The sequence below is a fragment of the Trachurus japonicus genome, chromosome 14 (genome assembly GCF_045865225.1).
Source record: "Trachurus japonicus isolate A0001 chromosome 14, Traja_1.0".
Lineage (NCBI taxonomy): Eukaryota > Metazoa > Chordata > Actinopteri > Carangiformes > Carangidae > Trachurus > Trachurus japonicus.
Window position 1 is genome coordinate 5976078 of NC_140920.1, and position 14589 is coordinate 5990666.

At 38.3% G+C, this 14589-nt stretch overlaps 1 protein-coding gene across 1 annotated transcript; it reads left to right on the forward strand.

Moving 5' to 3' along the window:
• The first annotated feature begins 3728 nt into the window (after positions 1–3728).
• LOC146974114 (T-cell surface antigen CD2-like) lies at positions 3729–8853 on the forward strand. The gene is made up of 4 exons (XM_085798921.1): positions 3729–3783; positions 4360–4686; positions 6787–6984; positions 8801–8853. Exons 1-4 carry the CDS (start codon positions 3729–3731, stop codon positions 8851–8853), a joined length of 633 nt encoding a protein of 210 aa, XP_085655047.1.
• Positions 8854–14589: the final 5736 nt, after the last annotated feature.

Sequence of the window (14589 nt, forward strand, 5' to 3'; positions counted from 1 at the left end):
TTTAAAAGGACTTTGCTAAGTCAGGGTTTTTTTTGTCCAAAATTGCAGCACGTTTAAAAATAAATCCGGCCTTATGTTGTGACGATCATGTTTATACACTGACGCCGAATCGTATATGTTATATAACGTTATATAACATATACGATGTTACAACGTGTATATTTGTATATTTGTTAAGACTACACAAATATACACGTTGTAACATCGTATAAAAGATTACGGGTTACGGAGTGGATGGATGAAAGTTTCGGCGTCAGTGTATAAACATGATCGTCACAACATAAGGCTGCAATTTTGGACAATATATATCATTTACAGTACAAGCAGGTCCTCTTGCTCTTGATGTCATCTCAGGACTGGATAGACAACAATTTTTTTTTCTCTTTTTACTTTTAGATAAACTTTTAGATAGACTTTTGTCTCCCTTTCTGAAGTTTGGAACAAAACAAAAATGCAGAGGACTCAGTGTGTAAAGTGTCTGTGCAAAATGATTTTTATCAGCTGACGGATTAGAAAGACGCATTCGGGGGGGAAAAAACAGACTTGGTGTGCAAAGACCTTAAGACTTTACAGAACTATTGACTGTGTGTTAATACAGAACATTATATAATTAAGACTATCCAGATATTTGCTGTATGATGTTGCTCATTATTCCCAAAGGATTTCCATCATTACCATCAGGTATTGCCACAAAATGCGTTTTGTAATAAGGTTAGTGTTGCTTAAGTCCACCTACAGTTGTAGAAACTGTCTGTTTTTCCAATTTCCTCTTACTTCTGCTTATTTTGATTTGTAAAATGTTACTCTTTTAACTATTGTTGAACTGAAGTGCATTCATTTTGTTGTTGCTTTAAGTGATTTGCTGTGCAATTTTTAATTTCTCAGCCTTTTATAGAAAATGTATACATGTATAGCCTCATGAAGGATTCAGACCCCCATTTGTCTTTTGTACAATTTAACATGTAATTTAATTAACACAACTCCTGGTGAAAGGAGAAATGTGATGCGATTTTTGATCATTTATTGAAAATCCCTGGACAAACATAACAAAATACAAGGGAGATCAATGATGAAAAACTTTCACATGCAGCAAACATGACAAATACCTGTCAGAATAACAATGACCCGGGGCACACAGCTATGATAACGCTGTATTGTCTGTGGGAAAAGTGTGTGGCTTCCAAAGGCCCATTCAATGCCCTGATAGTGACTTCTCATCCTGTCTGAGCGTCAGTTCTGCTGTAGTCACTGCCAGCGGGCTACTTACTGAACTAAGGCTCTGAATACTTCTGTAAATCAAATTGAAGTTTTTTGCTAAGACTTTACTCTGTCATTGTGGAAGTGGATTAATGAGCGTGGCTTAGAAAGAATTTGAGTTATGTCAACTTTAAACCAAATCTAAAAAAATTTATAAAAAAATGAGTCGAAACTTAAAAATTATTGTCATGAAAATTGTATATGCGATTAAAATAAACTTTGATATGATTCATTAAAAAGTAATTTTGCTTGCTGTCTGATAATGTTTTAGGTTTCTACCGATTTGGAAAAGGTAGGTTATTCTTTATTGTGGGTTTGAAATAAATAATTAGTGTAACTAAGTGAGAATGGATGAGTACTAGCAGAGAATTTAAAATCAGATCAGTGAAGAGATTATTTATGAACACAAGATGGAGCCAAACTCCTTACATGTAACTAAACAGTGGTCATGCAATTAACCCTAAACTCCACTCATGGAGGAGTCCAGACTAGTAACAGCCCAAATGGAAATGGACAGTGTGCAAGATCTTCAATCCTGCACACTGTCCATTTGTGCAGATTCAATAGGACTCAATAGCACCTGACACAAAGATTTACCTGTTTTTATTGTCATACAGTAGCTTAATTAATTTCCAAACTCATATTTTTCCCATTAAGTGCTTCTGAAGATTTTAACAATTAGGCTACAATTATGATCAACATCATTTTTTACTCCTTACACCACAGGTGAAATGATTTTAATCTGTGAGAGTTTTCAGATATAGTGACAAATGGCCAGTGGTTACTGAGCATCAAGTCATGGCTGGAACAAAAAAAGCCTCTTTGATCTCCACTGTGTTGACTCTCCTACCAGATACTTGAATCGACCACAGCACAACCATATCTCTCGCTCCTCCTCTCTACTCGTCTATCAGAGTACAGAAAAACAACTGTGGTTTTTAACAGAACATGATATCAAGTTTAAGGTGCTACTTCCTTTAGGTCTCTTCTCTAACGCTAATATACACTATGGTTAACCATGTATAGCCACCATGAGGGTTCATGTAGCACAACGAGATATATCTGACTGAGAATGAACTATGACGTTAATTCTCAGGCAGATATTTTTTGAAGGGGAAGAGAACTAGCACTAGATGTTCTCATGGAAGGTGTTTAATAAAAAGGGTCCATAAAGAGACAAGTATAGTATAGAGGCTTCGAAAAGGAAACTGTAATGGAGATGTGTTGTGTTATCGCCTATGGTGGTGATGTTGATGATGATGATGATGATGATGGTGATGATGTTGATGATGAGTTGTTGCTATGTGCCACTTATGCACCTGTGCTGTGCACTTTGAGGTTAGCCACTCTACATGCACTTTATGAGGCAGCATAGAATGATGATGGGTATAATGACAAGCTTGTTTTTGTATGAATGTCTCTCACTGCGAGCCAAATTTACCTGCGAGTACAAATAAAGCAATCTAATCTAATCTAATCTAATTCACGTAAACTCTCTTGACAATGACAGACTTGTGTACAATTTCATCTTCTTCCCCTATTTTTCAAACTTAGAACAAGTTAGGACAAGTCAGCATGTTTCTTTGTCTTTCACTCCGTGTCTCATCTCCACCTCATGGCGTCTTTTGTGCAGATACTTAACGTCAACAAGTCTGTTTGTGCGTCTGCTTGAATTAACTTTCTTGAGTAAATATTTTGCAGACATGTCCTTGAATATTTCATAAAAATACTAAATGAAACTTGTGTCCACCATGAATTCATGCATGAAAAGCACAAATAATGTTTTCCCCCTATTTACAACAAAACAAACCAACTGAGTTTGTCTTGTTCTTATACAAAAGTCAGGAGCTAATTTAACTGCATTCAAATAGTCAGACAGGTAAATATTGTACAAGTTATGAAAGTACTTACAGCTCACACAATGCAGAATTCAGAAATATTAAGCAGAGAATACCTAACTTCTGCACCAGTTACTGCCAAAATTCAAGTGTTTGAGATTGATAAACCATATTAAGATAAATGTCGGTTTTAATCTGAAAGTTTGTCATTAAAATAAGTGCAATGCAAACTAATCAAATGATAAAAGTAAAATAAGCTTAGTGCCTCAGTAGTACTTGGTTGAGTGCAGACAACAGCTTCCTCATTCTCTTTGCACAGCAAGATCGAAAGACCAGAAATAACCTGCCCTGCTGTCAGTGGAAAACTCACAAGATACTGTAGTCAATCAGCCACAAGGACTAAAGACATCCTGCTCTTCAAGAGGTGAGTGATAGTTTGTAGTTACATTAAAGTGATGAGTAAAAATATATTCTAATGGGTAAAATTATCTTTAATAATTCTTAAATTATGCAGCAATTAGATAATCCAGACAAAAGCTTCTTTAGAAAAAGGCGAGTAAACAGCTTGATGATTCTTGTTTAGACAGTGGAAGACATTTGTTTTAAACATAATCTAATTATCTTACAGAGAAAATGAATTTCATCCAGTTAATCATCACAACTCTGACAACAGCAGCTCTGGCAAAAGGTAAACTTCAGCAATTACATTTTGATACTGTAGTTAAGTGTTAGTGTATAGACTCAAACTACTATGGACTTAATAATACTACATTTCACATGATCAAAAACAGCTATCACATCAACACGTGTTTTGCCTATCAGCAAATTGGGTAACACTTTATCATAAGTACATACTACTGTAGTTAAGCATTAAATAGTGAATTCATCATTTATAACACATGAATACTCAGTATGTAGTTTATACAGTAAACACAGTTACTCATCATTGATAAGCACCAAGTATCCATGCGTTATAAATGAAGAATTCAGTATTTATTATGCTTAAGATAATGCTTAATAGTGTGTACTTATTTTAAAGTGTTACCGCAAACTATTGCAGTTTAATTGGTCATAAATAATATTAAGTTGGCAATTAAATTTTAAAAAATATTGCCGGTCGAAAGCACAGGAAATTAATCATACATATACTGTAGTTAAAAAAGACATCCAACATTCAAGTATTAAGATTATTGTTTGAATTAAATGTTATTAGCCAGTTACTATAATAATGTTTTGATAAGTATATTTCTTTTGTGTCTATCAGGGGCTATGGAGTGCAAAATATCTGAAACCAGTGGAGCTCAGCAGTGTCTTGGAGCCGTCGGGCAGCCATTGAGTTTTCTCCTACCCATTGGTGAAAATAAAAAGACAAGACTGAAAAAGAATTCTGATATCATTATGGAGATCAGGGGAGTCGATACTACAACAGTGTCCATTCACAGCAACTACAGAAATCACTCAGAAATCTTCAGAAATGGAACATTTAGGCTTGAGACAGTGACAAACAAAGACTCTGGAGATTACATTCTGGAAACATATGGTACTGATGGTAAATTAATGCTCCAGGTCAACATCCAACTTACAATACAAGGTAAGAAAAAGTAACACAAAATGATTTTCTTTGAATCAACCCTTTACACTCTGTACCAATACAGATGCATCCTCAAGTTATCCGCCGGGTGTTGAGAGCAATACCTGAACATCAGTATAAATTGTGCAACTTGTTATCTTAAAGGAGTCATCACCCGGAAATCGCATTTTTCCTTGTTAAAACATGTATACTGGTGTTGGACCTCAGTGGAGACTTGCCTGAAAACCTGGGGTTTGAAAGTGGCTGAGTTTTTTCGTTTGGGCTGTTTGTGTAAGCCAGAGTAGCTCATGAGGCTGCACACCACAAAATTACGAGATTTTGATTCTGCGCCTACGGTGACGTCACCGTGGAGACTGCTTTCATAAACACACCTCTCTTCCACCACCCCGACATCCGCCGCGCCGCCATTACTTATTGTTTTATTTCCCACTGTAGCGCTGTTATTTCGCCACTTTATTAAGTTTTAATAATTTTTCATGTGAGAAAGTAAGGGTTTAGATCCCCAATGTGCGGTGAGTTTATCCAAATGACGGCTGTTTAGAAGTTTGTTCAACGTTGGGAGAAGTGAGGTGCAGCCAGCTGCAGGGAGCACCAGAGGAGCGGAGGTGTGACTGTCAGCAACCCGCCTGCAGCGCTCGTTTAGCCGGCCGAACGACATCGTCATGCCGCCGGAGGAAACGATCGTTAATTTATTAAGTTTTAATATTTTTTCATGCGAGAAAGTAAGGGTTTAGATCCCCAATGTACGGTTAGTTTATCCAAATGATGGCTTAGAAGTTTGCTTCGCATTGGGAGAAGTGAAGCTCCAGCGAGGCAGAGGAGCGGAGAGTGACTCGTCATCAACCCGCCTGCAGCGCTCGTTAACCGGTCATTGTCATGCCCGCGGAGGAAACGATCATTAATTAACTTACCCGTAGGTTTGTAGAGGTTTACCGCCGACTGGTTAAATTCTTTTTAGGAGATAAATGTTGGTCTCATTGATGAAATCTAACAGTTGTGGCAGTCGTATTAGTTTGTTTGAAGCAGCAGCTTTGCCCCGGGGCTCTGTAGCCTACGTACAGAAATCACCACATTTGCATCAATAAATACATATTTTATAATGAACCGATTAAATTTTGTTTTATTTTATGAAGTTATATAACATGGTTACGGTACACGACAGAGAGCAGCATAGTATGCAGTTTCCAATACAGCCTGCATGTAGCCCACTGGGCCAGCCACCATTCCGGCTCTGTCCTCCCTGCGTCCAATCAATGCGCGCCTCATTACATATTAATACAATGAACATCCCGGACCAGTCAAAACCTTGCACTTACTCTCACGAAAGAAAGTTGCCGTATGAAAAAGTGTCAGAAAAAGCTCTATGTTTGAATTTTTAAAAAAAAAAATGTTTCCAATAAGTTTCAAGAACTGATTCAAAGCAAAACCAGGTGATGACTCCTTTAAATATTGTAGCATGTAATACAGCACATCACAATTATGAATTTTATACCAAATGTTTTTATTCTTTTTTTATATATATTTTGTGTAACATATCTGATTATTAAATATAAACAAAGCATTGTCATACCTACTCCTGTTTTGTACATCTTTGATTTTAATCTCTGATGAAAACTTTTTGTGGTTGAAATAAACCATAAAAACCTTTTCTCAAATTCAAGTAGATGTAGATATCTATAGATGGGGGGGCACGGTGGCACAGTGGTTAGCACTGTTGCCTCACAGCAAGAAGGTCCTGGGTTCGAATCCCCGGCCGCCCAGGTCCTTTCTGTGTGGAGTTTGCATGTTCTCCCCGTGTCTGCGTGGGTTTCCTCCGGGTGCTCCGGTTTCCCCCACCACTAAAAACATGTCGGCTAGGTTAATCCTCCAGTCAGCGCCCCTGACCAAAGGCACTGGCTCATAATCTGGAGTTGGTCCCCGGGCGCTGCACCGCGGCTGCCCACTGCTCCTCAGGGATGGGTTAAATGCAGAGAAAGAATTTCACTGTACTAGCTGTATATGTGACAAATAAAGTACCTTTGACCTTTGACCTTTGAGATGAGTTGACAGTGTTGTTGATACTGTGTGTACTGTATGTGACTACCATCATTTGTCTTCCAGCCCCAGTGTCTGAACCAGTTGTGTCTCAGGTGTGTTTGTCACCAGAAAAGATGAAGGTCAACTGCTCCTCTGAGGGAGATGGAGTACAGGTCACTTTGACTTTGGACTTAGACGGCCAACACCCAGGAACCTTGACATGTAATGCCCATAACGACGTCAGCAGAAAGGAAACATTGATCCTCCTCACAAGCTGTAGTGGTAATGTATTCTATACATTTATTAAAAACATGGTCATAAATATGCACGAATAATGCAACTGCTTCAAAAATAATCCGTGATAATGCGTGATCATATTGCTGTTTGATTTGTATTTTTATGATTACTGCAATTGTTATGTGATTGTTGTTTTGATTTGATGTGCTCTCGACGTCATTGGAAATGAGGGTTTACCCTCAATGGTTTTCGAGATCTAAATAAAGGAAAAAAAAAAAGTTTAAATTCCATTTTTAAAGGGATAGTTCAACATTTTGCCAAATTGCCCCATTGCCATCGTTACCTTTATTTGTTGGTGCAAGCTATTTTTAGAATGGCGGAGCGGAGCGGCAGGCTGCTCAGAGATACGCTACGGAGGCTAATGGGATTTCTTGGTTTCCCTCATCAATCTCATCAAATACACAATCCAAAAACTCCAAAACGCTGTCGTGGACAAGTTGTGACCTGCACATTCACCACGCTATGAGATAATAACAGAACGTTACCAGACAGAGTTGTTTTAGAGGTAAATTCATGCAAAACCGCTGATGTGCGTTGCCTTCAGGGGCAGTTTTTCAGCAAGCAGTCTGTATTTACCTTGAAAACGGTTCAGTTTTGTAACGTTGCATTATTATCTCACACAGCATGGTGAATGTGCAGGTCACAACTTGTCCACAAGAGCGTTTTGGAGTTGTTGGATTGTGTATTTGATGAGGGAAACCAAGAAATCCCATGAGCCTCCGTAGCGTAGCACTGAGCAGCCTGCCGCTCCGCCGTTCTAAAAATAGCTTGCCCCGAACCTACTGCTATGACTATAGCGATTATGGCAATGGGCCAATTTGCAAAACTGTTGAACTATCCCTTTAATCATTTACTCATTTCATAAACAGATTGATTGATTCGTTTTCTTCTGAAAAAGGAAAATTTAAATCAGTATTGCGCATGGAGTTTAAACATAGGGGTTTTGAACAATGTTTTCCCCTTCAGAACAGTTTCAGTATCAACCTAATATAGGTGTTATAATGTCTACATTTCAGATTCAGGTTCTACTTCACAACTTGGTCTCATGGCTATGCCGGCTATGAGTGTGACGGCAACTGTCGGCGGCCTGCTTCTCCTTTTGGTTTTGTTTCTTGTCATCCAACAATTCAATAAGAAGAAAAGAAGGAACCCAGAACCCAGGACTGTTAACGAAGGTAAGAGAGAGACTTTCTACCAAGTCCATGTAGGGCTGGACAATGAATCAAATTTTAATTAACGATTTCAATTTTGGATCCAAACGATCTCAGAACATACTATATAATCAAAGAAAAGCGATTATTTTGTCATTTTCCCAGACTAGGGTGAGGGTTAGAAATCAGTGAGAGTGAAGTTGGCAAAGGCAGAGCAGCGTCATTTGGGCCATGCAACTTTTTCTGAAGGGAAGTTAAAATTTCACAAGGTTGCAAGGTTTATCTGGCAACAAATTGGTCTGTTGGTTGTGTTGTGAGTATTTACAGTTTGTGTATTTCATTGTGTTTTGTCTATTTCCATGTGTTAAGCTCAGAGTGCAAACAAAATTGTAGCTGAAAGGAGCACTTTCTTCTTAGTCGGCTTGGGGCTCAATAGGTCCCACCCACTGCTTGCTTGTACAAGGTAAAACAGAAATAAAAGATCACATAAGAGATAACAAAGTATAAGAAAAAATTAGATAATAAGATAATTTAGCTTTAATGTTGGGTCTGTTTTGATTATTTTACATCACTGTTTTCTGGTAGCACAGTTGAACACAGATACAAAGATCTCAAGATTTCACCAGATTCTTTATTTTTGTTTCTTTCAGATGACGCTGAGGATGAAATCGTCTACTCTGCTGTTAGAGTGAAGAACAAGTAAAAACTAGACCCAACAGGCATTAAAATGCAACTTAATTTGCTCCAAAAACATTAGTCATGCCTTTGCCTAAACCCTGACCTTATCTAAACACAATTTGTTAGTGCCTCTACTTTATGCCATTCATTTACGAGTGTAGAAACCTGATGCTGTGGGCACCTGAATTAACTTTAGCCTTCCTTTCTACCCTTCTGGGAAAGCATCCCTTTGTTTGAAAAACTCATCTGAACCAAAATAACGCGCAGAATTAGTGATCAGCCAGAAGAAATCCAGAATTTTTCATCAAGCTTGTAAAATGTTCTTGTTACTTGCACTGTACAGGTGGCTGCTAATTGTATATATTTTTACTATAGAATGTAAATGCAAATATAAATTTCATAGTATTTTCCATTATGATCTTGGTGTGGGATTTCTATGTTGAATTGGGGAGTTTGTTTAAAAATCATTTATGCTTTTGCTTCTCATTTGCAAGTGTTTTTGCCATGTCATTTTTTTTTTCATTGATTGGCTATCAAGTTCCACATAACCTTAAACAGATTTACAAATAAATCAATAAATATCCATGTGTCCAACACAATTTTAATTTAGTTTCCTCTTATATAAACTACTCCACCAGTCATAGTGCTCATTTGCACTGTTGAGAAATGTAAAAACACACACACCCTACCATGAAGGCATAAATTTAACCCATGGTCTCATAGTGCGTTAGACCAAGTAGAACCCCCTCCTCCAGAGATCAAGGTTGCCGACCATAGACGTCTCGACGTAGTAACTTCAACACAGACAGCTAGATAGGAGAGTGGGTGAATTCTGTTTTCGTCTCCTTTCAATAGAAACCAGGCAAAGCTTCCAGGTGTTTGATGCCTCGTATCATGTGCTAGGACCCTATTTGTAGTGTTGGTGCAGTCTGGTGTTCTGAGCATCATTTGTGTCTATGAGTGGCTTTTTTGAGTGCGGTTGGCTCGTGGCTACAAAGACAGCAGTATGTTGCTATGTGTAGTATTTGCTGAAGTCGCTTCAAGAGATGTTTGCGGTCGGCAAACTTGATCTCTGGAGGAGGTGTTCTACTGGGTCTCACAGTGCTTTAGAGTAGACTATGTGTTTAACTTACACCAAAATATCCCTTTAATATTGTTCTACTAGCTACTACAACACGTAACATTTGAAGAGTTAAACAGCTTGTAGTCTTTGAGGGTTAGGGTCACTCAGGTCAGCCCTGCCAGAGTCATGTATGGACTGAAACACAGTTCTGTTTTTTTTTTCTTTAACCACATAATCACAGTTTCACTTGGCTGCTACGGTCAAGTAACACAAAGATGAAAGTGCACACTGCAATTTCCACTAAGACTGTGTCTGACAAAGACATGAAACAACGCTGTGCTCTCCAGCCGGCTCACCTGCAGCTCGGCTCGAGCTTTGAATTATTTGGACACTTTTGTCCAGTTTTGAGCCTTGCCGAGGAAGTCACTTTTATATGAACTACGGAACAACTGACAGGGTGGTAACAACATGAAACAAAAACACATCCTCATCCTGAGTCAACTTGTCAAAAGCCAATTTGGACTGTGGCCAAGACTAAAAATAATACTGACTCTCTTCAACAACCATAGGAACAGTCTGATGGTCAAATCAACATGTAAGAGGTTAAACACAAACAGTACTGATTACAAAAGAAAAAGCATGTGACAACTCAATCAATATCTAGCCTCTGCTGGTAAGTGACTTAGGTCCAGTGCTAGTACTGTGATTTTTTTTTTTCATTATGAAATGCTGATACTGCAGGAAACACTCATGTACAGAAGAAAACAAAAGACTTTCCACAACCACCTTAACTGTCGTAAAAAATCTTTATATGCATTTTAAATAAATAATAAAAATCAATATGATTCATACATAAGAGGTTTTTTGCTTGCTGTCCATTTAACCAAAGATGAAAGTGCACACTGCAATTTCCACTAACCAAAACAAACCCGTGAACCCGTAAACTGTAGAATAGCATTGATTGATATATTGTAACTAACTTAGTATATGGTATAGAGGGTAAAGATTTAGTTATGGAGATAGCTTATATATTTATATTTATATTAATGATGATATGTATGTAGTATGTATTTATTTTGGTTATATAGATATTTATATAGAATATATTTTTGTAATTATATACTTATATGGATAATGATGTAGCATATATTTAATTTTGTAATTATATATTTATATAGATATTTATTAAGGTTACACATGGTATATACTTATATAGGGCTATTATGTACTGTAGTTAGGATGTATAGTTGCAAACCAAAGAGCAGATAAAAGGGGTGGGAAATTAAAATAAGTATTGTACTTCTTCCCACTTCCTTTTTCGAACAATGTGCGGTGTTTTGTTATGTCTTAGCTCTTTATTTTTAATATTTTGTTTGTTTTTTTTCTCTTTTTTTTCTATCTATTGTATGAACAATAGTTACATACAATTTCTTTTATTTTTATTTTTATACATGTTCGAAAATAAAATACATTCATTCATTCATTCATTCAACTTAGATCAAATACAGAAAAGCAATGGTACGTAACAATATTGTTTAAGGTTTTTAGTATACTGTTAAAAAGGTCTTCTGTATTTTAGTTTGTTAGATCTGGAGCATATAAACTGTTCTTAACTTCTCAAGTTGAGATCAGTGCAGAGAATATTTCTGAACACACGATGGAGCCAAAGGTCCTCACATGTAACTCAATGGTGATCAGGCAATGAAATAACTTGATCAGTCTCAATCTTCAATGTTTGAAAGTCTAAGTTTACCAGTTTTACTTTTATAGCTATTAAATGAATATATGATTAATTTCCACACATAATTTTCCAGTTTCCTGGGTCAGCAGGGTCACAGCGAGCGCAATATTTAAGATTTTAACAGTCAATACTATGATCAGTTTGGTTCTTTACACTTTACTCAACGGGTTAAGTGAGTTTCATCTAAGGGAGTTTTGTACTTTGCACTTCACCCACACTTCCTGCTTCCCCCGTCCTGCTCCACTGTTCCTTGGCAGAAGCACGCACCGCTGCAGGGGTGGATTTAATGTGCGCAGGGCGAGGGGGGCGCATGCAATTGCACGCAGGGTTGTTCTGTTTTCTTGATTATTGTATTGTGTGATTACTTTGTGAACCGGGGCCACATTGTAGGCTGCTGTGCTGTGCTGTGCTGTGCTGTGCTGTGCTGTGCTGTGCTGTGCTGTGCTGTGCTGTGCTGTGCTGTGCTGTGCTGTGCTGTGCTGTGCTGTGCTGTGCCTGATTAAAGGCTAGTGGTTTTTGTGGTCTATTTTTCTTTGTTTTCCATCCAGAAATGAAGATTGTTGGAAATAGAGCTGCATACGATTAACCGTTAAACATATAACAAGAACTTTGACCGTTTAATTTTTATCAATTAATTAGCTACTTATGTTGTCACCTCATGGGGGCGAGTCGACACCTGCATCGACACATGCGTGCTTTCAGTCATATTTCGCAGAAAAAAATCACACGGGAGTACTTGGCCTACAGTACAGAATGTGCCAGTTATGCAGTGCACTCCCCGCGAAGGAACGTCAGACAACAAACTTACACGGACGCCTGCATTGTGCGTCACCTGTAAGGACAAAAAAAAAAAAAGAAGGACAGCGCTCCAGCCGGCTCACCTGTAACTCAAGTGCAGCTGACCGAGCTGTCAGAGTAGCTCGGCTGTTCCTCTCTCTTTTGTCTGGTGTTTGGCTGCACTTACAAAAGAGTTCAACATGTGAAGATTTAACCTCCATCTGAGCACCGATCAGCTGAACCAGAGCACAATGAATGTGGTGCTATACAGCTGTAGCAGCGTGTGTGTTTTATAATGGCAAAAACAACAACAACAACAACAAAACATCATTGATCATCCTCTTAGGCTGGAGGATGGGGTTGTCGACCGGCACAAGCCCAGTCACAGACACTCAGAGCATTTTAATCCTATAACAAGTTATTAACTGACAAGCAAAAGCACAAGCATGTGACAACTCCCATAAATATTTGGCCTCCACTGATGACAAACTTAAAAACTGATTTGGGTCCAACAAGACCTACACATTAGTTATTTTCTTTGCATTACAAGATGCTTGCTACTACAGGTACACTCAGTAAAACCCCTAAATCTGGCTGTGGGAGTTCATTTTTTTTTTACTTAATTACTGTATGTACCAAAACTTGGCAAAGACATGTTTTCTGCAACATTTTCTCAGCCAACTTCCTTAATCATGTCAGACAACAGTAACAGGTATTCAATACTCATTAGTTGTTACACAAAATAGCAACTCACCAAGTCAAGAAATCCATTTTCCATAGAGCTGCTTGAAAAAAGTGTCTTCCACTTCGGGCAGTAGCCGTAACTGAGAGAGAAAGAGGGAGAGAGAGCAAGTGAGTGTATTAATGATGACTGTTAACTCTGTGCAAACTCACTATGAAATTTACTCAGATCATCAATTACTCCACACCATTCACTGTTTAAACTAGGGCTGCAAAGATTTTCTTGGTCGACCAATAGTCGTCATTTATGGCAATTAGTCGACTACCTAACTAATCAACCAATGAAATTTTGGTTGACTAATTACTTTTTGGTCGACTATTTGGGGGCAGTCCTACAGTAGTTTAAAGGGACTACGAGGAGTTTTGGAAAGCGATGTGTTTTCACACTACATTTCCCATGAGCCTCCCCGCGCACGGTGAAATTCTTGGACCGGTGCAAGACGGACAAAAGCGAAAACATTTGCCAAGTCGGAGGTTCGAAGACGATCAGATACTGTCGTAGTTCCGACCATAAACGATGCCAACTAGTGATCCGGCAGCGTTATTCCCATGAAATTCTGGGCGAGTCGACCACTAAATAATAATAATAATATCAAAATAACTATAAAGACAAAACGATATATTCAGCAAAAATTTACCCATTAATAAGTATGGATAATGTAGATTCATCTACATTAATATGAGACTCTTTTATAACCAAAAGCAAACTCCTCAGGGTACATTTAACTTCTCAAGTTGAGATCAGTGCAGAGAATATTTCTGAACACATGATGGAGCCAAAGGTCCTCACATGTAACTCAATGGTGATCAGGCAATGAAGTAACTTGATCAGTCAATTAGTGGTAACTTTCTTCATTTTAGTGTCAGTTAAAATACTTGACAAGTGGGGCGGTGTTTGGCTCAGTTGGTGGAGCACCCGCCCCATATGTTGAGGCTGTAGTCCTCCCTGCGGGCGGCCCCGGTTCGGGTCCCGCGTCGGGCGGCCCTGTCCTGCGTGTCATTCCCCCCGTCTCTGCCTCCTGTTTCCTGTCACACTCTCAACTGTCCTGTCTAGTAAAGGCATAAAAAGCCAAAAAAAATGTACTTTAAAATACTTGACAAGTGCATCATAACAATTGTCACATTATGCCAAGCACACTCATGGAAAAGTTCAACGTTAACAGTTCACATCAGCTGCCTCGGACATGGACACTGTGCAGGATCTCAATGTGCAAAAGTTTATTGTCTTAGCTATCAAATTAATTAATAATTAATTACCAAACTCATATCTTTCCCATTTCCTGAGTCAACAGAGTCACTGTGAGTTTCTAAAGGCAATCTCAAAGATTTTAACAGTTACAGTATGAATGTTGTTTTTGACTCATTACATCACCTGTAAAGTGAGTTTTGTCTGTGAGAGTTTTCAGATACTGACATATGGCCAGTGGTTATTGAGCTTC